This window comes from Canis lupus, chromosome 9 (assembly GCF_003254725.2).
Source record: "Canis lupus dingo isolate Sandy chromosome 9, ASM325472v2, whole genome shotgun sequence".
Lineage (NCBI taxonomy): Eukaryota > Metazoa > Chordata > Mammalia > Carnivora > Canidae > Canis > Canis lupus.
The window spans coordinates 21,087,694-21,104,190 of record NC_064251.1 but is presented as its reverse complement, the minus strand read 5'-3'; the positions used below and the strand labels follow the sequence as shown (position 1 = coordinate 21,104,190).

Here is a 16,497-nt window from a genome sequence, read left to right as displayed (position 1 = left end):
GTGTATGCTCTCTCTGGTTTGTTAAGACAATACATTAAAGCTTACCTATCGTTTGTTTAATATACTTTGGAAATTCTCCTAGGAAACATACAGACCGTCAAAATTATTTCTAATCTTTTTTTTCCCCTCAACTCAAAACTACTAAAATTGCCTACAAATGCCATATTTCACTGAATCCAAGATACCAGTGATACAAGATGCACTATCATTTTCTGTGCCACTTAGAGAGAAAACACACTATTAACAATAGCACACGAGAGGTAGTAAATTGCTCCCAATTTTGGAGATGCTAAAATGTGAAAAATATGCATCTCTGGACCTATAAGGTAATATGTGAAACCAGTGGGAATGATTTAAAAAATGAATCACAGGGCAACCCCGGTGGCTCAGCGGTTTAGCGCCGCCTACAGCCCAGGGCGTGATCCTGGAGACCCTGGATCGAGTCCCACGTCAGGCTCTCTGCATGGAGCCTGCTTCTCTCTCTGCCCCTCTCTCTCTGCATCTCTATGAATAAATAAATAAAATCTTTTAAAAAAATAATAAATAAATAAATAAAAATAAATAAAAAATGATTCAGAGATAAAGAGTTAAAATTAACCTAGACCAAAAGGTCTTACTGCCTATTCACAGAATAGCTGTGAAAACTTCCTTAGTTTTAATGAACAGCCCCTTCCTTGAGAGCTGGCCGCTGGGGCTGTGGAACACTTACACTGCAATCCTGTGTCCAGCTCAAAAGCATGAATGATTTTCAACAACTCTTCAACAAGTTGACTAAATCTTGTACTTTCTTGTAGGCTCCTGAAATTAAATTGAGAAACACACTCAGCAAAGGATTATTAATTTCTTAAGAACACTAAAATAAGGAAAGATGTGTAAACAAAAAATAGATGCAGCAACAGTAGAAAAATTATATTCAGAGAACAGAGCTATTAGGGACGTTACACTATAATCAAAACATCGTTGACATCAGAACAAACTGTGGTAGCATTGGTTGTTTTCATATATATATGAATATATATTTTAGTCCTTTCAAGTCTATCAAAAGCCCTTAACTATCTAAAATAGTGGTACTCTGAATCCATAGTAAATACAAATCCACTGCATAGAAGACTAATCATTCTTAACACTCGAACCCTATCCACCCAACCTAACTTGAGCTCTCAGGGATTTCTGTGAAATGATTATATTACTTCAAAAGCACACATAGACTGATGTAGGAAAGATGTTAGGGTTCAAAGCTAAGAATTCTTGAGATGTCTGATGTCTTTGGTGCAAAAAGGTGTTTTTGTTTTAAAGATTTTTATTTATTTATTCATGAGACACAGTGAGAGAGAGAGGCAGAGACACAGGCTGAGGGAGAAGCAGACTCCTTGCAAGGAGCCGGATGTGGGATTCGATCCCGGATCTCGGGATCATGCCTTGGGCCAAAGGCAGACGCTCAACCGCTGAGCCACCCAAGCATCACAAAAAGGTGGTTTTATTAAAACATGGGGACAGGACCCATGGGCAAGAAGAGCAGCACTGGGGTCATGAGGAGTGGCCCATTATAGATTTTCAAGTCGGTTAGGGACAGCATAAGCCTAAACGTATTTTGGAAGCAAAGTTTTCAGGATCCTGAGGAAGCTAGCTATTTTTAGGAAAAGGTCATTTATTACTGTCTAATAAGACCCTTCAGATGTATATCGGTGGGTCATATGCTTGGGGGGTGTTTACCAACATGTGTCTTGTGGGGGTAGAGATAAGGAGATTTATCCCTGCTAGAGATAAGGAAATTTCCAAAGGAATTTCAATGTTAAAGTAGACCTACAGGATCCTGGGAATCAGGCTAACATTGCCTTTTGCCCTTAGAAAAGTGTCAACATGGAGGCAGCTGAGTCCCTAGAGGAATATCACTCTGCCTGTTTCAAGGACTTGTCAATGGGCTCTAAGTAATAAGGAAATTCTAGTAATTTTTCTTCTGCCTTTGTTTCCCACATCATAGATGATAATGTCCAAGAGATTTTGGTTTAGGAAAGTTGTAGGACAATATAATTCATTTATTCCTTTAAATCTCTGAGTGACTACTATGTGCCAAACAATGCTGAAAAAAACAGCATTGACTGAGACAGAAAAAGCCAGTGTCCTAACATCCCAGTGGAAGGGACCCATGATGTATAAACACACCATATGTGTATAAGTAGAAAGAAGTGCAAGAAAGAAAAATAAAAGCAGGACTTGGAGACAAGAAGGGCAGAATGGTATGGTCCTACTTTAGATAAGACTGCAGGTTCTTGGGGCACCTGAGTGGCTCAGTTGGTTAAGTGGCTACCTTTAGCTTTGGTCATTATCCTACTGTCCTGGGATCAAGCCCCACGTTGGGCTCCCTGCTCCATGAGGAGCTTGCTTCTCCCTCACCCCTGCTTGCGCTCTCTTGTGCGCACTCTCTCTCTCAAAAAAATAAATAAATAAAATCTTAAAAAACAAAACAAAACAAAACTGTATGTTCTTACGTCACTCAGAAGCATTAGAAAGAGGTAATGAATTACTAATACCTTCATAAGACAGACTTACCATAAAACTTTCAAGAAAATGACTTCGGAAATAATTTACTGTCAGCGGAACACCCGTTTATACATTTTTCTACTGATGAATAGTTTGATAGAAATACCAGCTCTGTCATAAAGGAATTTCTACTTTTCCCTGCTGTCATGCCCAACCTCCCATTACCACCCAAATTAGATACCTTTTGGTTATATCGTTCTTACACAAAGGACACTGTGAAGGCCCCTTCCTCTGGTTGAGAAGTTTCAGCATACAAAATCTATAAATTATAAAGAATGAAAGAACAGTTCAAGTTACTTTTTTTTGTAGATAGTATTCAAAAGGCAAATAGCCATGAAAAGATAATCTCACAACTGCCCTTAAGAGCCATTTTAAAGGCAACAGCAGGTGAATTGCAACCAATGGCTTTAATCATTTTTAGATGCTGCATAAGCAGAAAACCAAACTACATAAGCAATGATCTATGAAAACTGAGCTTACATGCATATGGCTGTTATGATCAAATACAACTTATTAAAAAGTTAATATGGCATATTTAATGATATATTCATAATTATTTCATGCTGCATAATCAAATAGAAATAGTAAATACTTTAAGTAAAGTGATTATAATTAGTTTAAAAACTCCACATATTACTACAAAGCTATAGTAAATCAAGACAGCATGGTCTTGGCATAAGGACAGACTTATACAACGATGAAACAAAACTGAGAGTACAGAAAAACCCATGCATCTAAGGCTAATTGATTTTCATTGTTGAAAAGACAATGAAATAGAAAAAAACAATGAAATGGAAAAAGAATAGTCTATCAACAAACAGTGCTGGGACAACCAAACAGTCATATGCAAAAAGAAGCTAGCTTCTGAGACACCTGGGTGGCTCAGAGGTTGAGCATCTGCCTTTGGCCCAGGGCGTGATCACAGTATGCTGGATAGAGTCCCACATCGGGCTCCTTGTGGGGAGCCTACTTCTCCATCTGCCTATGTCTCTGCCTCTCTGTGTCTCTCATAAATAAATAAATAAAATCTTAAAAAAAAAAAAAAGAAAAAAAAGCTAGCTTCTCCTAATGCACACAATCCAAAAAAGCTAATTCAAAATGGGTCACAGAATTAAATGTGAGAACTAAAACTATAAACCTTTGTGACCTAGGTTAAGCAGTGATTTCTTAAATGCACAAAGAAAAAATAGATACATTGGACTAAATCAAACTTAAAAACTTTTGTGCTACTATTAATACCATGAAGAAAGTAAAAGGCCAGGGGTGCCTGGGTGGCTCAGTTAAGTGTCTGCCTTTGACTCAGGTCATAATCTCAGGGTCCTGGGATCAAGCCCCATATTGGACTCCCTGCTTAGCAGAGAGTCTGCTTCTCCCTCACCCTCTGCTCCTCCCCCTGGCTGTGCTCGCTCATTCTCTCTCAAAATCTTTTTTTTTTTTTTTTTAAGATTTTATTTATTCATGAGAGACACAGAGCAATAGAGAGGCAGAGACACTGGCAGAGGAAGAAGCAGGCTCCATGCAGGGAGCCCGACGTGGGACTCGATCCCGGGTCCCCAGGATCAGGCCCTGGGCCAAAGGCGGTGCTAAACCTCTGAGCCACCCAGGCTGCCCTCTCTCTCAAAATCTTAAAACAACAAAAGTGAAGGGCCAATCCACAGAATGGGAGAAATATTTGCAAATCACATACCTCGTAAGAGACTTGTATCCAGGATATATAAATTACTCTTACAACTCAATAACAGAGAAATAACCCAACTAAAAAATAGGCAAAGGATTTTAATTTTCTCCAAAGGAGATATACAAATGGTCAATAAACACATGAAAAGATGCTCAATATTATTAGCCATTAGGAAAATGCAAACCAAAGCCATGATGAGATGTTACTTTACATCTACTAGGATGGCCATAATAAAAAATAAATACTGCAGAAGATGTGGAGAAACTGAAATCCTCATTCATTGCTGGTGGGAATATAAAACAATACAGCTGCTTTGGAAATTTGGCAGTTCCTCAAAATTTTAAACACAGAATTACCATATGACTTTATAAGTCTGTTCCTAAGAGTTTTTCCCAGAAGAAATGAAATAAAAATATAAATCCACCCAAAACTTGTACACAAATGTTCATAGCAGCATTACCCATAATAGCCAAAAAGCAGAAATCAATTGATGAATGAATAAACAAATTGTGGTATATCCACAATAGAATATTATTCACCCATAAAAAAACAAACTATTGATATATGCTGCAATATGGATGAACTTTGAAAACATCATGCCTAGTGAAAGAAGTCAGACACAAAAGGCCATATATTGTATGATTCCACTTACATGAAACATCCAGAATAGACAAATCTATAGAGATTTGTGATTGCAAAAGAGGACGTAGGAGGGGGGAATGGGGCTTCTTGGTATAGGTCTTCTTTTTTGGGTGATGAAAATTTTCGAAACTTAGATTATAGTGATGGTTGCACAACTGTGAATATACTAAAAACAAACAACCCTGAACTATATATTTAACATGGGTGAAAAAAAAAAAAAAAAAAACATGGGTGAATTTTATAGCATGTAAATTACATTTCAATAAAAATGTTTTTAAAAGCTCAAGGCAGGGAGAAAATGTACTCATTTTCATATTCACAACATGTGCTGTGGCATCTGGCATAACCAAGTTGCTCACTAGAAGTCTAAGGAATGAATAAGGCTCCAGCGTTCTGAGACAGGTGGGTTTTTACAGTAGCACTGGATGGAGAACAATTCTGGTGGTTGTCTCAGACAGTGAATATGGCTAAGAAGACATGAAGGACACATGCAACATATTCTAGTAAGTCTGCTTCCTTAAAAAAAAAATTAAAAAAAAATATATATATACCATTCCCATTGACTGATGGTGTCTATAAAGATCTATGTTCCCTTAGGAAGACAAAAGTCTTTTCCCTGAGGGAAGAAAGGTAGAAAGGAAAAAAGGGAAAGGAGCAGTAGAGATAACTGTGGGGATGATAATTATAAGCGGGGATTCACTCATAACACTGATCTTTATTACATTTCCAATACTGTTCTTGATATGGGAGATTCAGCGGAAAAGCAAAATAAAATCCCTGCCATCATAAAGAACAGAATATTCTGGTGGAGGAGGTGACTAGGGCAGGGGGCAGGGAGCAGATGTTAGCAGTGAAAAGAACCACAAAGGAAAAGGCAGTGGGAATGGTGAGCCAGCAGACACAGAGAGCACTTTTTATTGGCCAAGTCATCTCTTAATCTATACAACAATCCTGATGTATTATCTTCATTTTACAGTACAGACAGGCCCCAGGTATATGGTCAAGGAGACTAGGGTCCTTCTTTACCTATACAGATGCTTACTGACCATGTTGTGCTCAACAACAGTTCTATAGTGTAGGGGACACGGGTATCAAAAAGCTACTTGTATTGTATATAAATCCCCTTTAAAGAGCCACTGACTAGGCTACCACTCTGAGAAGATGCAAATCCTACCTATACTCTACCATAATGGCCCTTGGAGGCATCAATGCATTATAATGGCAAATGGTACAATTTAACAGTTCATAGGAGGGATAGAGGGAATCTCCTGAACAGAGTACTACAACACACAGTACCTAAGCCATAGAGTGACAAGCTATGTTAAAGTGTTATAGCCCATACAACAATTACACAAATAATTCAGGGGAACTAGGTAAGTAGAGATCAACCAAGATACAGGTTTCAATCTTTCCTTATGCTAGAAAAAGAACAGATACCTCAAGGTTGTTAACTCAACTCAAAAGAAAAAATGAACTTGTACATGACTTGAAAAGACTAAGCTAAGCAAAGTACCAACAGACCAACAGAACACTGGTATATCTTTCAGGGCTGAGAATAATTTGTTAAATTCTGTTTAGAGCTCTGGGGAGCCTATGTGATGCTCCAATTAAATGAGAGCACACATATATAAGTTCTACACGAGGTTCTTAGTAAAAATGTCTGAGTTTTCTTCTTTTTTTTTAAGATTGCATTTTTTAGTAATCCCTACACCCAATATAGGGCTCAAATTTACAACCCCAAGACCAAGAGTCATATGCTCTACTAACTGAGCCAGTCAGGCACTCCAAGTTCTCAGCCTCTTCCAATTTCTGAAGCCCAAAGCTTAAGGAAAGACAATACATATTTTAAGCCAAAGTACTATGTTTTATGAAGGGTGGTGTCAGATTTTTAAAGAAACAGTAAAATTACAGTGACACAAACTAATTTGGGGGGTACTTTCAGAGTACTCATTTCTGGGCACTTCTGTACCCTGAGCAGGTTAACAATATTATGGAAATTCATTTAATTTTGAGCTGCTGGTCCAAATCTATCCTGGCAAGAAGCAATAAATTAATAGTTCTAAGTCTGGGCAAAATAAGGGCAGGATGATTTTTGGCTTCCTACAATTACATTGGGTACCCTGGATTCCTCTGAAAAGAGCTAAAATCATGAACCAATATGGTCCCTAGTTAAAGGAAATAAAGACCGGAAGAGAGAAAGAAAGCACATGTGCATATAAGTACACATAAGTGCAGCAGGGGGTGGGGAGGTGGGTAGAGGGAGAAGAGAATCTCAAGTAGATTCCAGGCTTAGCATGGAGCTGGTTGTGGGGCTGGATCTCACGACCTAGATGAAACCAAGAGTCTGACGCCCAACTGACTGCGCCATCCAGGGGCTCCGCTTTTCAGAGTGGATAGTTTTTGCATTCTTCATTCCCCATCTTTTTACAATCCCCCAAACCCAGTAAAGGACAGATAGCGTCTAACATCATCATATAAAGCATTTTAACTTAAAAAGATAAAATCTAAAGAATAAGTGGCAATAGGGGGATCCCTGGGTGGCGCAGCGGTTTGGCGCCTGCCTTTGGCCCAGGGCGCGATCCTGGAGACCCGGGATCGAGTCCCACATCGGGCTCCCGGTGCATGGAGCCCGCTTCTCCCTCTGCCTGTGTCTCTGCCTCTCTCTCTCTCTCTGTGACTATCATTAAAAAAAAAAAAAAAAAAAGTGGCAATAGGGGTGACTGGGTAGCTCAGTTGGTTAACTGTCTGCCTTCGGCTCAGGTGATCTCAGGGTCCTGGGATTGAGCCCCACATCAGACTCTTTGCTCAACAGGGAGCCTGCTTCTACCTTTCCCCGTGCTTGTTCTCTCTTGCACTGTCAAATAAAATCTTCTTTTTTTAAAAAAAATATTTTATTTATCCATGAGAGACACAGAGAGAGGCAGAGACACAGGCAGAGGGAGAAGCAAGCTCCCTGTAGGGAGCCCAATGCGGGGCTCGATCCCGGGTCTCCAGGATCACGCCCCCGGCCCAAGGCAGGCGCTCCACCGCTGAGCCACCCGGGCACCCCAGCACTGTCAAATAAAATCTTAAAAAAAAAAAAGAATAAATGGCAACAATTCCTTTCATGCTCCCACTGCTTTTCAAACTCTCATGTACAGAAGAATTTCTTGACTCTTGTTAAAATGCAGATTCTGGGGCACTTGGCTGACTCAGTTGGTAGAACTTGCAAATCCTGATCTCGGGGTTGTAAATTCGAGCCCCATGTTGGATATAGAGATTACTTGAAAATAAAATGCTTAAAAAATAGCAATAATAAAATAAAATAAAATATAGATTCTGATTCAGTATGTTTGGGGTAGGGCTGAGATTCTAGCAAGTTCCTATGAGATGTGGTTGCTACAGGCCCATGAATGCCTCTTTGAGAAGTAAGTTCTTGGTGCTATATTGTCTAATACAGCAGCCACTAGCTATGTGTGGCTGGGCACTTGAAATGTGGCTAGTTAGAACTAAGATGTACCAGAGGCATGGAAAAACATGAGTTTTTGGAAACTTACTGCAAAAAATATCAAATATCTCATTAATAATTATATATTGATGGGGCGCCTGCGTGGCTCAGGGGTTGAGCATCTCTGCCTTTGGTTTAGGTAGTGATCCTATAGTCCTGGGATCATGTCTTGCTTCAGGCTCCCCAGGGGAAGCATGCTTCTCCCTGCCTATGTCACTGCCTCTCTGTGTTTCTCATGAATAAATAAAATCTTAAAAACATATATTGCTTATATTAAGAAATGACAGAATTTGATAATTAAAATATACAAATATGCAATGACAACTGCACTCTTTATGAGACTAGCAGAAAATTTAAGTTACTTTTATGGCTATTATATCTCTTTTGGATGATGTGGTTCTAGACCTTCCAAAAAGTATTACACATTTCATTTGTTGTGTAGAAACTACAAGCTAACACGTGGGATGGCCTAAGTAATTTTTTCATAGATTGGTACTCTTATCTTTTTTGTGTGTCTCAGGAAAGATTTCAAAACTAGAAGCTCCCCCTAGTTAATAAAGCGGCTTTATCATTAGCAATTAGAATTCATCCCAAGGAAATACGATGAATACAATTAATGCTGAGTCTTTCCCCCAGCTTTGCCATCACAGAGATCAAGGTGTTACTCAGATTACAGAGGTATTACAGAGGAGATTGCATGAAAAAGTCAATCGAACATATAGGCATTATGCTAAACCTTTGATTTTAATATACCATTTAAAATACTGCTGGTTCTTCTGCTGATCATACTCTCCATATCGGGAGACACAAGCCTTTCTCAGTCTCCCACAGTTACCAACCTTAACCCTCTTGGTCTCAATAGCTGTCTCCACCTCCAACTTCATCGAGCTCAAACTCTCTCAACAACCTCCCTACCCTACCTCAAAATCTTGCAGAATTTTGTCCAGAATCACTGTCCTCTTCCTTCATTACTGTTCATAAAGAAGAACTCTTTCTTGCATCTATTTGCTATTTCCAATCCCTTCTTCCCGTATCCTCCTGGACTTTCTTTCACTTGCAAAATGTCCTCTCCCCCCTGAGGGCTCCTTCCTCTTCCAACACAACTCCTATATGTGTATGCAAAGTTAGTTTCTCCCCTCCCCCATGACAGTCTACTTCCTTTTCTTCATACCTTTGCTCATATTATTTACTCTGCCTGTAATTTCCTTCTTCCACAAGCTCTAAAGTAATGAATGTTCACAATATAATCTCTTTTTTTACTCACTTTAACATTATATATTCATTACTCAAGGCTACAGGAAAGCATACAGTAGATTTCAGAAAGATTCTCATAAAGAAACAGTGAAAGTCCCAGCATTTAAAAAGTTAATTTTCATCTATCTAGAACTTTTTAAATCCTGGGACTTAATTAATTTATTTTTTAAAGATTTTATTTGACAGAGAGAAACAAAGAGCTCAAGTGGTAAGAGGGGCAGAGGGAGAGGGAGAACCAGGCTCCCTGCTGAGCAGGACTCAATCCCAGGACTCCAGGATCATGACCTGAGACAAAGGCAGCTGCTTAACCAACTGAACCACCCAGGCACTCCAATTCTGAAACTTAAATTTTTTTTTTTTTTTACAAAAGTATCAATCTTAAAGAAGCCAGTTCTATACCACAACAGTTTGAGAAGCTTCCCTCCAGCGGCCAAAAAACTAAAAATTCTTTTTTTTTTTTTAAAACTAAAAAAAAAGCAGAGTGATAATGCTGTGCTACCTTGGTACCCAATGGGGAGAAGGGCCTCAGGAATCAGAAAGAAAATCATGGGAGCAGACCTAGGACAGTGGAGTGGCATGGGAAAGGGGTGAGAGGCAGTGGGAATGGGCTCCATCCCTTGTTGGGACAGATGAATAGGAAGAATAAGGTAGAATTCAGAGGAAGGAAGGGGCCAGCTAGCTGGTAGACTTGTGTTCAGATATCCCTCCAGAGGGAACAGGTGTCCTTCAGTTTCAGCCAGTTCTCAGTATCCTTATTACAGAAGCTCTTCACGTTTTTTATGTTATGGAAACATTCTAAGAATCCGATGAAACTTATGGGCTGTCTTTCCCAGAAAACTGCACATGCCTAGAGCTTTTAATACAATTAAATTTAAAACTGAATATAGGGCAGCCCGGGTGGCTCAGCGGTTTAGCTCCGGTCTTCAGCCTGGGGCATGATCCTGGAGTCCCAGGATCGAGTCCCAGGATCTTCCTGCATAGAGCCTGCTTCTCCTTTTGCCTATGTCTCTGCCTCTCTCTCTCTCTCTCTCTGTGTGTGTCTCTCATGAAATAAATAAAATCTTTAAAAAATAAAACTGAATATAACTCTTGGACGGTCATGAAAATCATTAACAAACCCCAAGTTAAAAACTCCTGAATTTAAAAAATTCCTAAAAATAAATAAATAAATAAAAATTCCTGAGGGCTCAGTCAGCAGAGCATGCAACTCTTGATCACCAGGTTGGACGTTTGAGCTCCATGTTGTGTGTGGAGATGGAGGGAAGGGAGAAGCAGTGGTCTTGGGATAGGAGGGAAACAGGCTCTGCATCATATAACCTTTTGTGCTAGTAAACTCATTACCATGGACATGGGCTTGCTTTTCCAATTAAAAAAAAGGAAAAATACCTAAAAACCGATTAGTTGGCATTCAGAGCAAGTCTCAATCACAGCCTAACAACAGGGAGAGGATAGAACCTCCCCCTTGTTCTAATCATTTGGTAGGTGTTCTCAAATCACCCAAATTCTTTCATCAAGAAACATTTTCAAAAGGCAAGATCCTTAAAAATGTAAATATAACTTGAATCGTTGGTATGAATGAATTTCAGCCTAACTATAAACTGCTATCAGATGCTCGCCTTGCTTCACAGGGGATTACGAAGCCGGCAAACATTGAACCTTACAAGGGAGAAAGCAGAGGAACAGACAGAAAAAACAGAAAGGGGAAACCAGGAAGGCTGAAGCACAATTTACTTATTGCACAATAGCTTGCAATCTACTTTCACCCATGGACACAAAAACAAACAACTGTGCAAAATGATTTCATAGCCCACCAGTTAAATATGCCAATATTTTCCCAGGAACTATGGTTACAACTGACTTCCGATGGCTTGCTAAGTACTCTGAGGCAGAATTACAGAGTTAGATTTTTCTTATTCACTTAACCTTAGTAGCTAAAGCTTCTCTAAAATTAGATATTTCCTGTGTTGTGGCACAAAAGCTAATAATGGAGCCACATCAAACATTCAAACTTACTTGCAAAATATGTGATCACACTTTGTAGAAACAGGCTCTTTGATCAACTCCAGACTAGAAGGATAGGGGGGGAAAAAAAGAAAGAAGCCTCAGTAATTCATTTCAAAATAAATACATTCTTGGTAAACAAGCACAACTTTAAGCTGCGACAACTGAGTCAAAGTACGGCTTTAAATTCATATAATAAATATTTATTAAACATCCGCTGCACTTAGGAGCCAAAAATAGAGCAGAGAATATGATCCTTATTTTCCTGAGCTTTCAGCTATCAAAACAGAATTTATAACTCTTTTCATTACTCTCTATTATCTTTAGCATTTAAAAGGTTAGCCAACATTAACTACTTTTCATTGATACAATTTTTTTTTAGCTATCTTTGGGGAGGGACATCCTATATTTTAACTAAACTTTACACTCCATGAAGACAACAAACTTCTTTTATTTCTTTTGAATTCCCTCACAGAACTTTTTTTTTTTGCGTGTGACTGTCTTTTTATTTATTTTTTAAGAGTAATCTCTACACCCAATGTGGGGATCAAACTCATAATGAAGAGCTGCATGTGCTCTACGGATTGAGCCAGCCAGGCACCCCTTAAGTTTCTTAATACAGAAAACTTCAAGCATTCACACAAGTAAAATAGTAAAATGAACTCCATGTGCCATCACTCAGTTACAATGATTATTGACTCAAAGCCAGTCTTTTTTTTTTTTTTTTTTTCCAAAGCCAGTCTTATTAAATCCATATGAACACCTGGCTAAACTCCAGATTATTTAAAAAAAATCCCAAGGGGCAGCCCGGGTGGCTTAGTGGTTTAGCGCCGGCTTCAGCCCAGGGCCTGATCCTGGATAACCGGGATCGGGTCCTGCATCAGGCTCCCTGCGAGGCGCTAGCTTCTCTCTCTGCCTGTGTCCCTGCCTCTCTCTGTGTGTCTGTCATGAATAAATAAATAAAATCTTAAAAAAAAAAAAAAAAAAAAAACCCAAGAGTCATTCATTTTATCCATATTTTCAGAACATATTTTAAAGAAAACAAAGATAGGGATGCCTGGATGGCTCAGTAGTTGGGCGTCTGCCTTGGGCTCAGGGCAGACGCCCTGAGGCATGAACCTGGAGTCCCAGGATCAGGGAGCCTGCTTCTCCCTCTGTCTATGTCTCTGCCTCTCTCTCTGTGTCTCTCGTGAATAAATAAATAAAATCATAAATAAATAAATAAATAAATAAATAAATAAATAAATAAATAAATAAATAAATAATAAATAAATAAATAAATAGACCAAGATATTTTTAAGATGACCATGAAACCATTATTACTCTCAAAAAATAATTTCCTTTAGGGGTACCTGGATGGCACAGTCAGTTAAGTGTCCAATTCTTGGTTTCAGCTTAGGCTTTGGTCTCAGGGTCATGAGATTGAGCCCCACGTCAGGCTCTGTACTCAGCATGGAGTCTGCTTAAGACTCTCTCCCCTTCTGTGCCTCCCTGCCACATTCTCTCTCAAATAAATAAACTTTTTAAAAATTATTATTTCCAGGCAGCCCAGGTGGCTCAGCGGTTTAGCTGAGGATGTGATCCTGGAGACCCGGGATCAAGTCCCATGTCGGGCTCCCTGCGTGGAGCCTGCTTCTCTCTCTGCCTGTGTCTGTGCCTCTCTCTCTCTCTGTGTGTGTCTCTTATGAATAAATGGATAAAATCTTTAAAAATAAATAAGTAAATAAATAAAAATAATTATTTCCCTTAATGTCATCTGATATTACAACATTCCATTTTCTCTCACTGTCTCTTAAAATTTAATAATTACATTTAGATCAGGATTCAAACAAGATCCATGCATTGCTTTTGGTTGATATGTCTCAAGTATCTCTTAATCTATAGATTTCACCTCCTTTTTCCACCTTGTCATTTATCTTAAAAAGTAGGTCCTTTGATCTGTACCATTTTCCACATTCTGGATTTTACTAATTGTAACCCTATGATGTGGTTTAACATATTCTTTAGCCTCTATTTCCTACAAACCAGACCTACAGGCTCAATCAAATTCAGGTTCAATTTTTTGGCATGAACACTTTATAGGTGGTACTATGTTCTAGGACTTTTATTATGTTACTTTAGGAGGTACATGATTCTTGGCTTGTGATTACTGTAAAAAAACCAATGTAATAAATACTGAAAAAACTTTAGAGAATAAAAAAATTTAGAAAACTATTAAAATTTGGGAAAAGGAAATTCGTCACCCAAATTCCTATCCTTACTGGTCTATTCACAAAAATCTTAGTGCCTTCCTGAGATTATTTCATTTGCTAATAGAACAAGGGTTTATTGGCCAGTTACTATATGCAAGTACTGTTCCTGGAGATGTAGGTACAACAAAACAAAGCCTGTCCTCATAGATCTTCCATTCTAGTTGCAGTAAGACAGTTAACGGAGAATTAAATGAGAACATATGGGAATAAGAGCTAAGGATAAAAATAAAGCCCAGTAACAGGGATGGGAACTGCTGTGTGTATGTGGAGGGGGGTTGTATACAGATTAGCCAGAAAAGGCCTCACTAAGAAGGTGACATTCGCAGACAGTTGCATGTGAGGAAACACACTGCGCAACAATTGGGGAGAATTACATTCCAGCAGAGGGAGCAGAGAGGGCAGACTCTGAGTAGGACCCTGTCTGGTGTTTCTGAAGGTCAGCGAGCAAGCTGTGGGGTAAGCACTAGTGGAAGAGGTCAGACAGGCAGGTAGGAACCTATAGTTCATCTTAAGTCTTCATCTTTCATTCTGAATAAGAGCTTCAGCAATAGCATTTTGGTACAGTCCTGCCAGGATATCAAAGAACAAGCAACCTGTGTGTGGCAGGAATGCGGGTCTTTTCATTATGTGTTTCACTTTTTAGAAAAGGAGTACAAGAAAAGATGGGGGACAATAGCCTTGTTGTGAAAGGTTTGGTAACACAACTCTTGTGATCCCAGAGCTTCTGACGCAGCACAGGTAACCAAGACGAAAATACCACATTAAGTCAGAAGGCTAGGTTTCTACTACCAGTTCTCTTTTTTTAACTGAATGATCTCAGGCCAAGCCCTCAACCTGAACCTAGGGTTCCTTCTCTGTCACCCATTCTACCAGTCTCTTCGGGTTATTGTCAGAATAAAAGTAAATGCTACTTGGGAAAATGTTCACAATCTGAGATGCTCTGTACCAATGTGAGAATTATTAATCCAGACCTAATGTGATTTTAAAAAGAAAAACCACCGACAAAAGAGAACTCTGATTTGCTACTAAATCACTATTCCTCAGATAAGCTACATATCAAACAAATTCTCAGTAAAGGCGAAATTGGATTCAGCTATGATACCAGATGGCTTTCATTCTCACCACTGACTCAACTCTGAAATAATTATGTTTCAGTATGGTAATTATAAGCCAAGCTATACAAACATTCTGTAAACATAAATTTTAAGAAGATGAAAACTTCAATATGTGAAAAGGTAAGGACTGTTGAAAAAAAAACTTGAGGAAATGAGAATGAAAAGAAAAAGGTCCTCTTCTAGATCCTGATGAAAGTAAATGTTTACTATGAAAGTCATTCAAATATTTTAAACATTTTTCATGTCAGGCAATATTTTAAACTTACCGCGTATTTGCATTTTGGGTTTCCAACATGGGTAAGTGACTGGAAAGAGAAACTGGGTTAGGTACTCACCAGGATACACATTTTAGCAAACTCTTCTGAAAGTCAAAAGTCTTATACAATCATGTGTAAAAAGTTAGAAAGAACTACCAATAATCAGAAATAAACACCAATGGTAATTTAGTTAGAGGCCAGCAGAAGGTATTTTAGCTGGAAAGACCTCAAAGAAGCGGAAAGCCTACCCTCTAGCTATCGTAACACTCTTTCTGGGCAGGGTTTTTTTGTTTTGTTTTGTTTTAATTAATTAATTTGAGAGAGAGAGGAGCCCAGCAGGGGGAGGGGCAGAGGAAGAGGGAGAGGGAGAAGCAGACTCCCTGCTGAGCACAGAGCAGACACGGGAATCATTCCTAGGACCCTGAGACCATGACCAGAGCAGAGGTCAGATGATCAACCTACTGAGCCACCCAGGCGACCCAAGGGGACTGTTAAGCAAATAAACAAAAAGTAGACTAGGTGTAATTTCCATCCTAGAACTTTCCATTTGAACAAGTTTAAGGTTTAACAACAATAGAATGAAAAGTTTTAGGTTAGGAATGCCTGGATGGTTTATTTTATTATTTTTTTTAAAGATTTTATTTATTTATTCATGATAGTCACAGAGAGAGAGAGAGAGAGCAAGCGAGAGAGAGAGAGGCAGAGACATAGGCAGAGGGAGAAGCAGCCTCCATACAGGGAGCCCGACGTTGGATTCGATCCCGGGTCTCCAGGATCGCACCCTGGGCCAAAGGCAGGCGCCAAACCGCTGCGCCACCCAGGGATCCCCTGCCTGGTTTAGCAGTTAAGTGCCTCCCTTTGGCCCAGGGCATGATCTGGAGTCTCAGGATTGAGTCCCACAATGGGCTCCCTGCAAGGAGCCTGCTTCTCCCTCTGCCTATGTCTCTGCCTCTCTATCTCTAATGAATAAACAAAATCTTTAAAAAAAAATTTTTTAAAGAAAAGTTTTAGTTTAAAAGTCTAAGTCTTTGTTGACATAAAATAGATTTTTAAAAATGAGCTGGAAAACACAATAGCTAACTGAAAATGAAAATTTAGCATTAACTTTCATTCTTGCATCTGTACTTTTTATGTATCTGGGTTTTTTTTTTTTTTTTTTTTTTTTATTTATTTATGATAGTCACACAGAGAGAGAGAGAGAGAGAGAGAGAGAGGCAGAGACACAGGCAGAGGGAGAAGCAGACTCCATGCACCGGGAGCCCGACGTGGG

The 16,497-nt window shown here is 39.1% G+C and overlaps 1 protein-coding gene across 13 annotated transcripts in view; it reads right to left on the bottom strand.

The window, feature by feature from the left end:
* BRCA1 (BRCA1 DNA repair associated) overlaps nucleotides 1–16,497 on the bottom strand; it is a 66,877-nt gene that overhangs the window by 45,074 nt on the left and 5,306 nt on the right. For 8 of the 13 annotated variants that reach the window (XR_007412872.1, XR_003133640.3, XR_007412873.1 and 5 more), the window contains exons 3-6: nucleotides 15,237–15,275; nucleotides 11,616–11,669; nucleotides 2,723–2,800; nucleotides 710–798 (exon numbers count right to left, since the gene is read on the bottom strand). Coding sequence is in view for 10 of the 13 variants with exons in the window: in XM_025440434.3 (XP_025296219.1) it covers nucleotides 710–798; nucleotides 2,723–2,800; nucleotides 11,616–11,669; nucleotides 15,237–15,275 (260 nt within the window). In the remaining 3 variants the exon portion in view is untranslated. The remainder of the gene's footprint in view (nucleotides 1–709; nucleotides 799–2,722; nucleotides 2,801–11,615; nucleotides 11,670–15,236; nucleotides 15,276–16,497) is intronic. The other 5 variants (XM_025440437.3, XM_025440431.3, XM_025440439.3 and 2 more) reach the window with 1 other exon arrangement.